General features: G+C 39.3%; 1 protein-coding gene across 1 annotated transcript in view; it reads left to right on the forward strand.

The window, feature by feature from the left end:
- CRYBG3 (crystallin beta-gamma domain containing 3) overlaps positions 1–16335 on the forward strand; it is a gene marked incomplete at its 5' end in the record, with an annotated part of 113232 nt that overhangs the window by 81769 nt on the left and 15128 nt on the right. The window contains one exon of the mRNA XM_082840128.1: positions 14987–15126. Coding sequence (XP_082696254.1) covers positions 14987–15126 — 140 coding nt within the window. The remainder of the gene's footprint in view (positions 1–14986; positions 15127–16335) is intronic.

The following is a 16335-nucleotide window of genomic DNA, read 5'->3' on the forward strand; positions in this document are numbered from 1 at the left end:
TAATTACCGTGAATGATAACATGAAGTTGGAAGAAATAATACAGGGAAAATATAAAAATTTAAGTAACTTGCTTGAAGATTGTAAAATTGAGGTTCACTCATGAAATCCAACTAATGAAAGATTGATTTTTTTTTTTTTTTTTTGCCGCACCGCGCAGCTTGTGGGATCTTAGTTCCCTGACCAGGGATTGAACCCTGGCCCTCGGCAGTGAGAGCACTGAGTCCTAACCACTGGACCACCAGGGAATTCCCAAGATTGATATTTTTCTTCTTTCTTTGTTTTTTTTTTTCATCAGAATGCAAAATTTAGGAAGTAGAGTAATATAGCCCTGAGCTTAAATGAATACTTTAACGACTTTGGGTGACATTGACAAAGTTACTTAGTTTCCTCATCTATAAAAGATAGTAGTACTTTGTAAGGCCACTGGGATATTAAATGCGATGGTGCTTGTAAAATGCCTAGCACACGGTGAGCGCTCAATAAGTATTAGCTGTTAGTATTGTGACTGTAGTTGGTAGAGCTGCTTAATAAAAATAATAACCTGATCATTTTATTATTCTGCTAGATAGGTCACATGACAGCTTGTCTGCTACTTAGGTTTGCAGTGTTACTTTAAGTCACGGAACACCATTGGTATTGATTTCAAACCTTGTTTTGGGGGAACTAGGGCTTTCCTGCCTAGAGTGTGCAGAGTTATCTGGGTCACCTTGGAGGCTTACATTTATAGAGTAAGTAATTTTACTCCTTACTATCATATTTACTCAGAATTTTAAGTGTGAGAAAAACAGGATAGCTATTCTGAGACATTCATTCCGGGTCCCTAGTTAGTAGTGTCTTTGCAGAGGAAGTAGTAAGGATCTGGAATATTTTTAAGATGTCTAGTTATGATGATTCCCTAGGAGCATTTGGTCAAAGCTGAGATTTACACAATGATGACTAGAAGCCCAACATGGTGACAGGAGTGACTCAGTCAGATCTTTCAACCAGAGCTGACTTCAGGAGTGATGATCATACTCAGGATCTTTGATCCCAACCTCAGCAATGTAGTCTTTTTTTCCTTAAGATTTATTATTTATTTATTTATTTTTAATTTTTTAAATTTTTGGCTGCATCAGGTCTTAGTTGCGGCAGGCGGGCTCTTTGTTGCGGCACACGGGCTTCTCTCTGGTGGTGGCGCACAGGCTCCAGAGCTCATGGGCTCTGTAGTTTGCGGCACGTGGGCTCTCTAGTTGAGGCGCATGAGCTCAGTAGTTGTGGCTCATGGGCTTAGTTGCCCCGCAGCATGTGGGATCTTAGTTCCCTGACTAGGGATCGAACCCGTGTCCCCTGCATTGTAAGGAGCATTCTTTACCACTGGACCACCAGCAAAGTCCCAGCAATGTAGTCTTATTTCACGGCATTCCTGGAGAGAGTATTCTTGGTATCAGGGTAAAAATAGAGTCTTGGCTGAGGAACAAGAATAAAAATAGAGGCTCGGTCTCTCTTAGTGGCCTTTAGACACCAACTTGGAAAGACTAAGTGGCTACGATGCTTCCTGTCTATTGGAGGAAAACTGGATTTAAAAAAAAAAAAAAAAATGTGTTTTGGTCAGTCTCTCCAAGTATTGATAAGGCTGAAAAAGGCATGGGAAAGTCTGCATTTACTGGGAAGGGAACTTTTTAGCAATGTTTAGTGGTCAAACTAGCAGACAGATACTTAGGTGCTCCAAATGAATGGTATTACTCTTTTTGTTTGAGGAGTTACATTTCTTCCACATTCATGAAGTCAAAAATAAATAGTTAAAATTAGGAGTAAAAATACAGACAGAGAAAAGAAACATCTCTACATAAGTTGAACTATGCAGTTGCATGTCCCTGGTTTGGTCCTGTGGAATCCAGGCAGTGTAGATGAAGGTGCCTCTTGGAAAGGATTTGAGAGCTATAACCTTTTCACTTCAAGAACTGATTAAAGAGTGTATTCAGTTTATGTAAGGAGAGCAAATAAGTTTTCTTAATGCCTTTACCAGGTATGTTTTGAATCTCTGAAAGGTCTTTGTTGAAGCCATGTTTAGGCAGTAGGTTTGGTGGTGAAATGGAAGGAATATGAGGTGACATTGGGCATCCCAGTAAAGATCTGCAAGCTGACCAGGAGGCAGCCTCAACAGGTAACATTTCCTTGGTGAAGTCAACCATGCTTCACCCTGGTGGCCCTGAAACCCTGAGTTGATCAGACGTAGGAGATTGATAGGTGAACCAGAAGGCCAACCTGGCAATTTTGTAGGAGGTGGATTCTAGTAACTAGAATACTTGAGAATTCTGTCCTGGGTATTTTTCTCCCTCTCTGGAAGAACCCAGGAAATGGAATTAGTCATCAGACATTTTAATACTTGGATAAAATTAGGTAGATGTCTTGAGTAGTTTACCTAGGCTAATATTCCCCACAAAAGAGACTCCACCACCCCACCTCCCCAGTTGTTTGTATTCTCCAAATTCTGTGTCTCCTTTCCTTGGAAAATTCTAGACACACTGTATCTATCCTGCTTCTCGGATTACTTTCACAGCCCCTGTCCCCCTACTGTGTTCCCACTTAGGAACTGATACGCCTTTTTCTATAGATTGGTTAATACTACTGCCTATGCCACAATCCAGTGTGATTCTGGATTCATTGTGGGAAATGTTACGTCCAGCTGAGTTAACTTTACATATATATGAGCTAAATTTTTTTATTTTTGCTTTTATTAGTTAAAACTGCAGAATTATGAGGGTGTTGCTTGTAGTTGGCATTCCCAGACATGCTGGGACTTTTAGTGCTAAAGTGTCATAATGGTATAATATTGAGGAATCCTAACACTTCATCTTCATACAAGATCAGTATGTCTTGCAAATGACAGTTTGCTCCAGGCTGATTTCTATCTGTGCAGACATATGTTACATTCTAGAGGTCCATGGATGCATAATTTGCAGTCATTTTACAGCGAAAGGAGCTGCGAGCATGGTTTACAGTTCTGCTTTTCACTAGTGTGACCTTGTACGAATCACCTAATTTATTTTGACCTCAGTTAACTCATCTGTAAAGAAACTGTTAGAACAGGTATTTTTACAGGTATTTTTACAGGTATTTTACATCTTTACATCTTTACATCTTTACACTTCAACAGAATAAGTATCCTGGGCATATTTCTAATTGGACATGAAAAGCAATGTGTCCAGTCTTAGGCCTCACATGGTCTGAGGGAATAAGATGGTATGTTAGCTTTCAATAAAGTTTTGCCAAATAACAGTCCCCAGAACAGTTGGTGAGGGGCTAGAGGTGAGTTGGGAACATTAAGTAAAATGTTTTTTAAGCATTGGTCTAGTAGTGTGTGGGGTAACCTGCTTTTGTTGCATTTCCATGGGAGTAGCAGTCTTCTCATTACTTCTTTAGTGTCTCCATGGTGGCTTGGCATGGAAGTTGGCCTCCTTTGAAGTATAATCCAATCCTGGTAGCTATAAGCAGGCAAAGCAAAAGAAACATTGTAACAAGAGATTGTAGAAAAAGTTCAAATGAAATTTATGACTGTGATGACATAAATGATCTTAAAAGGTAGAATAAGAATTGGCAAGACAATAATTCATTCTGTGCAAGAGTAATGAATAAGGGAGGGGTACAGCTATAAATAGATGACTGTAAATCCAGCCACAGATGAAAGGAAGCAATGACTTTATAAAGTGTAGGGGAGTTTGGTTACTTTTAAATTTTCAGATGAACTCATATATAGTTAATAGCAGTAACTACTGTGTACATTTTGAACATGAAGGCCAACAAAAACCTACAGTAAACATCATACTTCCAAGTAAGATATCTGAAGCATTTCCTTTTAAATTCAGGCAGAAGACAATGGTCTCTACTATCACCACTTCTATTCAACATTATTTTGGAGTCCTAGGCACTTTAATAAGATTAAAACCACAAAAGGTATAAAGGAAGAAACAAAATTGTCAAGAATATCCACAGACAAGTTATTAGGATTAATATGAAATCTTTAAAAGTTGCCGATTACAAGATAAATAGCAATTAAAATATAGGATACTTAGAAATAAATCTAACATATGCAAGTAAGTTCTTTATGAGGAAAATTGTTAAAACTTTCTTGAAGGACATAAAAGATGGAGAGAGATTTTATAGATGAAAAGACTCAATATTGTAAATATTTTGGTCTTCCCCAAATTAATAAAATTTCAGGCAGAATGCTTACAGAATCTTTTGTCTTTTGCAGGGGTGGTGGTAAGACATGATGAGCTCCTTCTAAAATTAATTTGGCAAAGATAGGGATTCAAAATAGCCAAGATTATTTTTAAGAACAATAGGCAGGATCACTTGTCCTACCAAATACAGATATTGCATTATTCATCAGTAATAATTAAGGTAGTGAGTATTGGTGCAAGGAGAGACCAATAGAAGAGTGGGATAGGAGAGCATAGAAACTGACCTTCATGAATAATGGAATTTGGAAGGTGACAGAAATAGCATTTCAGTGGGACTATTATGAAAGACAGTTGGCCCTTTACATGGAAAAAGATACCATTTGAATCTTGCTTTATTCCAAACACCAAAAATAAACTCCAGATGGATAAATGGCAACCTAAATGTGAAAAACAAACCTGAATGAAATGTACAGTGCCGGGCATATAGTTAGTAATTACGTAATATCTTTGTAAGGTGACAGATGACAACTCGACTTCACGGTGATTGTTTTGAAATGTATAGAAATATTGAACTACTGTATTGTGTACCAGGAACTAACATGGTGTTGTAGGTCAATTATACTTCAAAAACAAACAGACAAACAAACTCATAGAAAAAGAGGTCAAAAAAAAAAGAGGTCAGATTTGTGGTTAACGGGGTGAGGGGTGGCGGAGGGGGAACTGGATGGCAGTTAGTCAAAAGATGCAGACTTCTAGTTATAAGATAAATAAATACTAAAGATGTAACTTGTAATATGATAAATAGAATTAACACTGCTATATGTTATATATGAAAGTTGTTAAGAAAGTAAATCCTAAGAGTTCTCATCACAAGGAAAACAATTTTTTCCCATTTCATTTTGTATCTATATGAGATGACGAGTGCTCACTAAACTTACTGTGGTCCTCATTTCACAATGTATGTAGGTCAAATCATTGTGCTGTACACCTTAAACCTGTACAGTGCTGTGTGTCAATTATGTGTCAATAAAACTGGAAGAAAAAAACAGAAGAAAATATGGAAAACTATGCTAATGATATTAGAGTAGGATGGATTTAAATGCAAAACATACAAGTCAGTAGTAAAAGGCAAGCGTATCAGTTTACTGCTGCTGCTGTAACAAGTTACCACAAATTTAGTGCTGAGGGGGCTTCCCTGGTGGCGCAGTGGTTGAGAGTCCGCCTGCTGATGCAGGGGACGCGGGTTCATGCCCCGGTCTGGGAAGATCCCACATGCCACGGAGCGGCTGGGCCCGTGGGCCATGGCCGCTGAGCCTGCGCATCCGGAGCCTGTGCTCCGCAACCAGAGAGGCCACAACAGTGAGAGGCCCGTGTACCACAAAAAAAAAAAAAAAAATTTAGTGCTGAAAACAACAGAAATGATCTTACATTTCTGGAGGTCAGAAGTCTAAAATAGGTCTTACTGGGGTAAAATTACGGGGTCGGCAAGACTGCATACCTTCTGGGAGACACTAGGGGCGAATCTGATTCTTTAACTTTTGCAGCTTCTCGAGGTGCCCAGCATTCCTTGGCTCATGGCCCTCTTCCATCTTCAAAGTTTATCACTTCAATTTCTGTTCTCTATCCTCTGTCTCTGACCCTCTTATAAGGACCTATGTGATTATATTAGGTCTATCTGGATAATCCAGACAAATATCCCCATCTCTAGATTCTTAACTCTTTTTTTTTTTTTTTTTTTTGTGCGATACGCGGGCCTGTCACCGCTGCGGCCTCTCCCGTTGTGGAGCACAGGCTCCGGACGCGCAGGCCCAGCGGCCATGGCTCACGGGCCCAGCCGCTCTGCAGCACGTGGGACCTTCCCGGACCGGGGCACGAACCCGTGTTACCTGCATCAGCAGGCGGACTCCCAACCACTGCGCCACCAGGGAAGCCCTAGATTCTTAACTCTTAATCACATTTGCAAAGTCCCTTCCACTATATCAGCTAACATATTCATAGGTTCCAGGATTAGGATGCAGACCTCTTTTTGGATGGTGGTGGGGGAACATTAATTATTGAGCCTACCACAGCAAGCCACAGACTAGAGAATATATTTTCAGCCCTTATAAGCTACAAAGGTTTAATGTATAGAATATAAAAAGAACTCTTTCAAATCAATTGGAAAAAAAAAGAAAAACCTATTTTAAAAATCAGCAGAGACTATGAATAGCCAGTTCATAAATGTGAGAAAATGGCTAAGAACATACAAAGGATGTTAAACCTCACTAGTGATCCAGTAAATGCAAATTATCAATAAAATAGTAATTCGGTAGCATTACCTTACTTTAGATACAAACATTGGAAGATCTGACAACACCAAAGTTTAGTTTAGTGGCAGAGAAGTGGGATTATTCGTACAAAGCTAGTGGAAGGAGTATCAGTTGCTATGAGGGAAAAATAAGGATGTTTGTTTCAGCATTGATGGGTGAAACAAACTATAGTACAGCACAATCATAAAAGGAAATATAATATATTAACTGAGGTTCATGTGTTACTAAGGATGTTACAGTAAGATATATTTCTGTGAAATTTAAAAACAAAGGATGTATAAAGATTCACAACTTCATCATAGTGGTTACTTCTAGGGAGGGGGGAAAATTAAAATTCATCTGTACATGTTATGATTTTACTTGTATATACAATTTGATATAAATATAGTAAAATTCAAATGTATTACTTCTGGGTGCTGGATACATGATCGTCTAGATATTATTCTTTTTTGAAATGTATTATAACTTTTTTTTTAAAGGAAGAAGACCAGTTAGAAAGGTAGGCCTGTGATGAAACTGATTTTCTAAGCCAAGTGAGAGAGGCTCTTATGAGGGGCATTATAGTTCACTGGAGAAGAGTTTGGTTTGAGAGTCTGACAGACCATTGCTTGTTAGCTGAGTGACCCTGGGCATGTTTCTGACCACTCTATGCCTCAACTTTCTCATCGAATAAAATGAGGATTATATGAGCTGGTGCACATGAAGCCTTTAGCACATGAAAACACTCAATAATATTATAATAGCTCATAGACAAAAATTCATATTTGTTGTGCAACATCAAGATTTGATAAGACTGAAAGTATTTATGTGATTTTGTTTTAAATGGACCAAACTTAGAAGATTCCAGATTAGAGTCTCATTAGAGATTTATGAGCCTTCTATTAAATTTCCATCACTGCAGATACGTTTTTGCCAGCACACTGTTTGGTATTTCTCTGGATTGGAATGGTACTTGAGGTGCACATTATGGTTACTTTCTTTGAATTCAGTCTAGTTGTTCTTAGTTTTTTAGCCATGGTTCACTTGGCAAAGATTAGGGTGAAATGATACTGTTGGGCTGTACAGATATAGCTGTTCTTAATGGCTGTTTGCTAGGTATTTTTAAAATAAAATAACATGTTATATTTAGAGTCTAACCAACTAACATTATCCTAAGGTAATAGCAACACCTTTTCCATACAAGCAGTGATTTGAAACTCAAAGAACTATACAATGCTAATGTATAGGTCTGTATGGTTTTTTTTTTCTTTTGTATGTAAATAAATGAGCATGTTTATTGCCCAAAGGGAAAGAGCCAGGAAAAAGTGGAAGGTGGAAATGTCAGAGACAGATGATATGGGACAAAAGAATTCCCCTGGACTTGGCAACTGGAAATACCTGGAAGAGTGAAGATCTGGTTAAGGCAGATAAGGATGTAAAGTGCTGAAAAGCAATAGAGATGATAGTAACTTTGTTACTCTGACAGATGAGGCTGCAAAGCCCTTTGGAGATCAGAACGTGAAGGGCTTTGTAAACCATGAAAGGAAGTTTTGGACACTTCCTGTTAGAGGTCAGAGCTCAAGAGCTTCCTTCCATCTCAGCGTTTGAACTTGTTTAAGTATCCCAGGCACTTGGCAAATTATCTGGCGTGCAAGAAAAATTCAGAAATGTTTGCTAAATTGAATAATTTCTTCTTTCTTCTAAGCAATGAGAAGTAAGGCAAAATTTTATCAGATGCTTTGTTTTTAGTATTAATAGTCAATAAACTTTCCAAGTAGTTTTCACCTCTGTTCTCACTTCCAGAATGGCCTCTTTTTCTCCAATAAATGTGGTCTTTGAACGGGATGTTCCCTTTCATTATGTTTTTGTCAGAGGTCTCTCTTCCACCCCCGCCAACTCCCCCCTTTTAGTCTAACACAGACTCTAACTAGAGATATTCTGTGTGATTACACAAACCATGCTTCTAGGACCCCAACATATTTCCATTTCAAAAATCTTTTGACTATGTGCTTTCAAGTTATAGTTTGTGTACTCCCTGGAGTGAAAGATTGAAGTTTTGGTCTCATGTTGACACTGAGCTAACCAATATAATTCAATATTTGCTTCATCTTTAAAATTAGGAAAAGACCATTTGACAGACTTCATTCCACCTCAAAGACTTGCTATATGGATAAAAAAAATAATGAAAAAAATGTATAAAGTACATATATTCTCTTTACCATCTTGCAAACTCATGCAATTGGTGATTAGGGAAACTAATTCACCCCCATTGTTAAATACTATTCAAGTTCATATTCAAGTCTGTATAGTTTTAAGAAATGTCAAAAATTAGTAGTTAGATTTAAACATTTTATCCAATATATATTGAAGATGTGTTGATATAAATGTGATCCTTCTAGCAGAGTACCTGTACCCAGGTCTCAGAGCTTCAAATTTAGATGGTGGACACTTGCTAAGGTGGACACTTGCTAAGGTGGACACTTGCTAACAACTTGCTAAGTTGATGGGATAGGTAAGAATGGGGTCATAGATATTACCCAGATGAGCAACATGAAGTCAACTGCTTCAGATAATGTCACACATGCCAATCAAAAATATTCTACATGATAAAATTACTTAGAACATTTTAGAACTATAGTGGAGGGGTTAAGAACACAGCCTCTGAGGCCATTCTGTCTAGTTTCAAATGCCAGCTCTTTTATTTACTGTGTGTGACCTGTGCCTTCATTCTTCATCTGTAAAGTGGGGATAATAATGGTACCCATGTCAAAGGAAAGTTGCATGGATTAAAGGAGTGAATACAGTTCTACAATTCCTAACATGAATGTATTTTGGGATTTGGAATTTTTCATATTTTAAACAGTAATATGGTTCATAGATAGCATATAAGACAATAACCCCAGAAAGGTTCTGGGCAACACCCCATAGTTAAACACATTTCTGTTGCTGTAGCAAAATATAATCATGGCTACACAAGTTGGATAAATATTATAAATAGTTTTCTACTTATTCAGATCAGATTTTGTTGCCAAATGAATTAGGTTAAAAAAATCGGGATATATGTATATATACACACATGTATATATACATATCCATCCATTCACAATCCCTTCTATATAGTTTGTGTGTGTGTATGTATATATGATGCCCAGCACATATTAAGTGTCATGTATGTTAGTTCTTACTATTACTGTCATTTAAAATATTATTTTAGTTGATGGAGTGATAAGTTTTCTTTTCATTTATACAGTTTAACTATTCTTTTCCTTTCTTAACCACAGCCTCCTTTTAGAGGCTGTATCCTCTTTGCATGGCTTAGACTTCACCCAGCAGGAATGTCCTGTTGCTGCTGACACCTAAGAAGAGCCTGTGGCCCCAAATGGTTGGCTGTCTTCTAAGTTAGCATGGACTGAGGCCAAGAGATTTGTAGAGCTCAAATTGTAATTAAGTTCTGGTGGTTTCTGTTGTCCTTGGAAAGTTCAGATTACTCTGTCATCTTCAGTTTTAAAGACTGTTAATAGTGTATATATACTCTTCCTACTTTCATATTTGGAAAATGTATCAGAAAAATAAGATTTTAACATAGTTCTTCAGTGCTCTTTATTTCTGAATGATTGCCTTCCTAACCTTTAGGTACATTTATAAATCGAGTACATTTATGAATTTAAGTACAGTTGACCATTGAACAACACAGAGGTTTAGGGGTGCTAACCCCCCCGTCTCCACCCCCTATAGGCAGTGGAAAATCTACGTACTGCTATTTCTGCCTCAAGACAAAGGAATTGATAAATGTCTCACCCAAGGGCAGGAAGGTGAAACAATTTGGATAGAATCAGGACTCGAACCCAGTTCCTTTGATTCCATATATTGTGATCTCTAATGAACACAAACTTTCCCCAACACTTAGTTAATTTAAAGAACTGTAAAATGAAAATACAGATACTAAATTTATTGGGAAAAAATCCACGTTCGGGTGGATCTGCACAGTTCAAACCCATGTTCAAGGATCAACTGTGTATTTATAAATTAAGACCATTTAAGTAAAAATAATTTAAATAGAGAAAAGTCAAGTTAAATATATATCTCAAACCTCTAAAGACGGAATGACTTTAAGCTTAGAAACAATAGTTGTTCGCAAATGAAAAGTTTGATAGATGGGACCACATGATGGTATCTCGTTGTTGTTAATGGAAAGGAGGGAGGTTTGTCCATCCCTGTTAGTCATATTTCCTACTTGGTTAATGCTGTTGGTTTGTGTTCTTTGCCCATTTAGGTACTGGGTCTCTTAGAGGATCCTTACTGATTTATGTAAACTTGTAAAAATATCTTCAGTCATTTTCTGCAATTTTTTTCTCAATCTTCCTGCATGATCATTTTTAAACCAATTTTTGAGATCCCCTCCATCAGATTTTGCATTGTTATCGTAAGATAAATTTCTAGGTCCAGAATTGCTAGATTGTCTTTGAAATGGGGAGTGAATTTGATGCGATGTGAGTGATAATGGTAGTCTTTTAAAAAAATGCCTTTGAAAAAAATAAAATAAAATAAAAAACACCTTTGTGGACATTCCACAAAAGGAAGGTAAAAAATGTACACAGGACCTATTTTCTTAGAATATCACTTAGCATTTAAGTTATATCCTCACATAAGATTTTAACTTTTCCCTGTGGAATATAAAAGAGTTACCTCATGTCAGCGTTAAATGCCTGTAATGTAAGTGCCACTCTTACCACAGCAAACTCTTTGCTGGGGAGAGTGTTGCTGGTGGTTGATCACGAGCCCAGTCCAGGCTCCTTGCCTGTCTGCCCTTCCTTACTAATTAGCAACTCAACAAGTAGAGGTAAGCTGAAATGCTTCTTCATTAGCTTAAGGGTGAGAATGTTGGGAAAAGTCCAGCAATAAAGTCAGGGGCTTATCTGTGGATTTTGACTGTCCACTAATTTTTGGTCACCAGTTTTAGTGGGTAATTTAGAGGCTGCTATTGGCTGCATTTTTAAACGACTGCTGTTCTCGACCCTCCTATAAGGACATTTCTTCTATAAATTGTTGGCATGCTTCCAGTTTTTATTTTGCAGATAGCAGAAGAGAAGCCTGATCTGGTCTGCAGTCACTCAGGAACCTCAGTGACTTGAGATGAATTTCCATTCCTGACCCAGTTTATGTTGTTTACTGAAGGAAAATCAGTGCTCCCGGGCAGTCTTTTTATGCTTAGCTTACTGTCTCACTGCACACAGTGACGCTTACCTTCTTTTCCAGCATCCTCTGACCCCTCAATCTGCACTATCTGATACCATAGCACTAGCCACATGTAGTTTTTTTAATTAAAATTAAATAAGACAAATTCACTTTGGTCACACGAGCCACATTTCAAATGCTCAATGGCCATGTATGGCTAGCAGCTACCATACTGAAGATACGGATATACAACATTGCTGTCGCTGCAGAAAGTTCCGTTGGACAGTGCTTCACACCTTCCGTGATCCACAGGCAACCTTTGCCACGTAACATCAAGAGAAAATTACAACACGTTTTACCTATTTTAGAAACCTGGAAATTTCTCGGTATCCTTTCTCTATCTTTCCTTGTATTTCAGAGGGAGCATATTTCATCCTTTTCAAAGCGATCCTTTTCCTCATGGACTGATTCCAGTCAGGGGTTCTGCGCTGATGGGACAGTGGATTGGACCTCCACCTTCTTCCCTAGAACCACCCCTCTTGTCTTGTGTCATTCAGATTCTTCCCGTTATGCTGCCACCTTCCACCGTGCCAGCCACGTGGACCAGCCGCCGATTTCCCTCCTCTTTACCAAACTTCTCTAAAAAATAACCTGTATGCCGTCTACAATCTCTTCCCGCTTATTCCTCAGCCCTTTCAGCCTAGATTCTGCCCCTCATCTCCTGCATGTGGTTCAGTGAGCTCTCTCATTGGTTACCAGCTGCCCCCTGGTCGCCAAACCCAATCAGCCTCATCGCAGTCACCCTCTTCCTTGACATCGCAAAAGTATTTGATACTGTGGCCAACTCTTCCTTATAATTTTCTTTCTCCTTTACTTCTGTGATATGTCCTCTTTTGTCTCCTCTCTCCTAGTTCAGTCACCTCCACAGGCCTGCCTTTGATCACCACCCGCTTCGTTTGTCAGCACAGTTCTGTCCTCCTGTCATTTCCATTTTCTTACCCATAACTGGCTGCAGTTATTACCCAGATTCTGAGAGTTCCCAGATTATCATCCCTACATTCGATCTTCTCCCTGAACTCCAGATCAGAAGGTCCAGTGTTCATTGGACATTTCTGTTAGGATTATTCTGTCTCTATCTCAACCTTCAAACCTCCAGTTCTCAATATAAGTTCTCAGCTGCAGGGCATATTTCCTCTCCAGATTTTCTTATAATTAGTGTTGACTCTTGAACAACATGGGGGTTAGGGGTGCCGACCCTCCGCACAGTTGAAAATCAGCGTGTGCCTTTACTGGTGGCCCTCCATTTCCGTGGTTCCACATCCAAGGATTCAACCAACCTCAGACTGTGTAGGACGTATTTATTGAAAAAAATCCCTGTACAGTTGGATCTGTGCAGTTCAAACCCTTGTTGTTCACGGGTCGACTCTGTACCACCGTGCCCCCAGCCCCACTCTCGCACATGTTTTTTCTCACTTTCTCATTCCATCTGTTTGTCTCACTTGGTCTCTCTCATCACTGCGATAGTTTTTCTGGCCATCCCTTATTCGCCAATCCTAACCTTCCAACGCCCCCCCCCACCACCACCACCACCACCTCCTGTTTTAGGTCTGACTCTTCTTCTTTGGCCTGGAGGATTCTTCCCCTGTACTGATACTTGCATTCTTTCTTTTCTTCACTCATGTTGTTGCCAGATAAGTTTTCTGAAGTCCATTTAAAGAAAAATATGTGCAAACACATTTACGTGCAAACATAGGCATAATAATTACCAATTTAAATTTTTGAATAAACATTTCCATGGTTCAAAAATCCAAAAGGAACCAAAAGGCATGCAGTGGAAAACTTCGCTCCCACTTGGGCCTTTTATCTTCTCAGATCCTAGTTTCCTGACAGACACATTCGCCATGGAGTAGTTTTATATTGATTTTTTTAAGGAAAATTTTAATGTGTATAAAGCACATATTATATGTGTGTGTACATAAATTTTCCCTTCTCTACACAAATGGCAGCGTAAGAAATATGCTCTTCTGCACTACTCTTTGTCTTTGCCACGAAAGAACATATCTTAGAGATCTTTCGTAACAATCTCATTCTTTTGTACAGCTGTATAGAATTCCTCCACAATTTACTTAACCCGTGCCCACTTGATGGACATTTAAGTCATTCTCCATCCTTTGCTATTCCAAACACTGCTGCCAGGAATAACACTTTGATAAGTCATTTTGCTCTTATGCAAGTGTATCTGCAGGTCACTTGTGAGAGCTGGTCGTTGGACTGTTTATTTACTGTTCTCTGAACGTCCACAGTCCCTGTCCCCAGTGCTCTGCTTCTCATGTACCAACTTACACATAGTTCAGCCCCTTCCTACTCCTCTGCCCAAAAGCCTTCAAGGACTCCCTGTTGGCAATACATCTGTCTCTGCCCTGTCAGTGTAAAGGAGAAGCAGGCAACTCAATACACAGTAGCAAACAGTGGGAGCGCTCGGCACTGTTTCTTGTTGGACTCTGTGTTCTAGCTACATAGGTCTACCTGCTGTTTCCCTAACGTGGCCCGTGCCTTTCTGTCTCCCTTCTTTGCAGAGTGCCTTCCCTTTATTCTCCGTAGGCCTCTCCAGATCCATGGCATCTTTGGAGGCTGAGCTCCTACACCACCGTGTCTGTGAAGCTTCCTTGATTCCTGCACCCTTCTGCTAAAGAGAGTCTGGGCTTCCCCCGGGTACTTTCATAGGGCATATCCTTCTCTGCCCTGGATTACATTCCGATATCCGTGCAATTCTTCTAGTTTAGCTTCTAGTTAGTAATGCCCCAGACATAAGGATGGTGACTTGTTTTGATTTCTCATCCCCCAGAAGTTGCCTAACATGGTGTCTTGTATATACCAAAGAATGAGAAAGAGCAAAGTTGATTCTATTCTTGTCTGACGTGAGGGTTGGGGGAACACTTAAGAGCCTAGAGCCAAGAAGTCTTGTATTCTCAGTGACTGCTCCTGTGACCTCCTGGGAAATGCGAGTTCTGTTCCATTCTATGTTTATTCTATGGCCAGCTAAAAGCATTGGCAGGACCAAAAATGCGGTCTGTATTACAGCACAACCAGACCTTAATATGTGATTGGAACCAGGTCTCCATTTTTATTATGACAGCGAGACTCCTTTTTTAAAGCTTCAATTATTTACAAAAAAATTGAATAAAAATTATTTATGGAATCTAGTCTCACCACTGCAGCTTTGACTGTAAGGCCATTAGAGGGTAGAGCAGTAAACTGCATATGAAACCGTGGATCCAGGGTACCCTGCGTTCTAACTGGGATGTCACTGAGGTGTGGCCACTGTGTATGGTGATGTTTTCTCTTTTCTGTGCTGTTAGGTTTTCGAAGAACCCTCCATTAGCCTTTTTGCTCTGGAACATTGTGAGGGGAGAGAGTTACATCTAGAAGAGGCTGTGAACTCTGTTCTGAACAAGGACCTGCACTTCTACACCCAGTCTGTGTGGGTAAAAAGTGGACTGTAAGTATGGGACAAGGGCTTGGCCTGCTTCAGTCACTCTTGTAGGACAGAGTTGCACGGTTGCTTTTTATTCCCCCACAGCTGCTGTTACTTGGTCTGATGGTACTCTTACTCCTTCTTTTCTCTCTCCATGTAATAATAGTAGTTTCTCTCAAATAAGAGAAGATGGTGGACTGTGTCCAGTATGAAGTAGCAGGCAGTGGTCTGGGAGAAGAGCCTGCTGGGAGAGAAGGGCTGCCACGTGTTCAGAACATGTGTCCTAGAGAAGGTGGACCAGATGACCGTAACAATTTGAGCCCATTTTCCTTTCAGAAGAAACCTAATTAAACCAGCCACTTTGACTGGTTGAGACCATTGCCTGCTTATGACAAGTGACTAAAATTAATAGGGTTTTTTTGTATTTTGATTTGACATCTTGTTTATTCTAGAGCTGTTTGCTCCAAGGCAGTTATTTTCAGGCTGGATGTCCTGGCTGACCCAGCCCACCTACCAGCGTTGCTGTTCATTCAGGATGTCAGTCAGGGTGGATCCAGGTCTTGCAGGGCCTGCACTTTTACAATCTAGGGAGATGACTCTAAGAAAAGAAATAAAAAATGATGGGTATGAACTTCGTTAGGTATGAACTTGCAAATTTATTCAGAACAGAAATGGTAAGTGGCCTGCAAGGGAGGGGCCCTGAAGTTGAAACTCTAATGCTTCCTAGAAAATCTACATCTCAGGCCGTTTCTGAGAGTGGCTGTCAGCCTGCCCCTCCTCCTGTACCTTTGGTGTTTAGGTACCAAAAGTCATCTGAAAGAACACACATTGCTCTCGATTAATATAAAGATGACTATTTTTATGTCTTACGACTTTGAAATTGTGTGATAATCAACTCTCCTTGTTAAACTATCTTGGGGATAATGAAAGACAAAGCTGAGACTATAAGTTGATTTGAAAACTGAGTTAACTATTATAATAAGTGGTTTCTGTATCATTCACGTGTACAGCAGTTTAAACTTTCTTCTGCAAAGCATTTCACATGGTTTGACGTTTATTAAGCGTAAATTGCTTTACTCTAAGCATAATAATCCCTATATTATATTCCAGTATATCCTTTACCACTTAACTAACTCTGAACTGAATTCTACATCCCTGTGAAAGTTAGGACTTTCACAGCAGTTTTTTTTAATAATAAATTTATTTATTTTATTTATTTATTTTTGGCTGCGT

The sequence above is a fragment of the Leucopleurus acutus genome (genome assembly GCF_964270905.1).
Source record: "Leucopleurus acutus genome assembly, chromosome: 5".
NCBI lineage: Eukaryota > Metazoa > Chordata > Mammalia > Artiodactyla > Delphinidae > Leucopleurus > Leucopleurus acutus.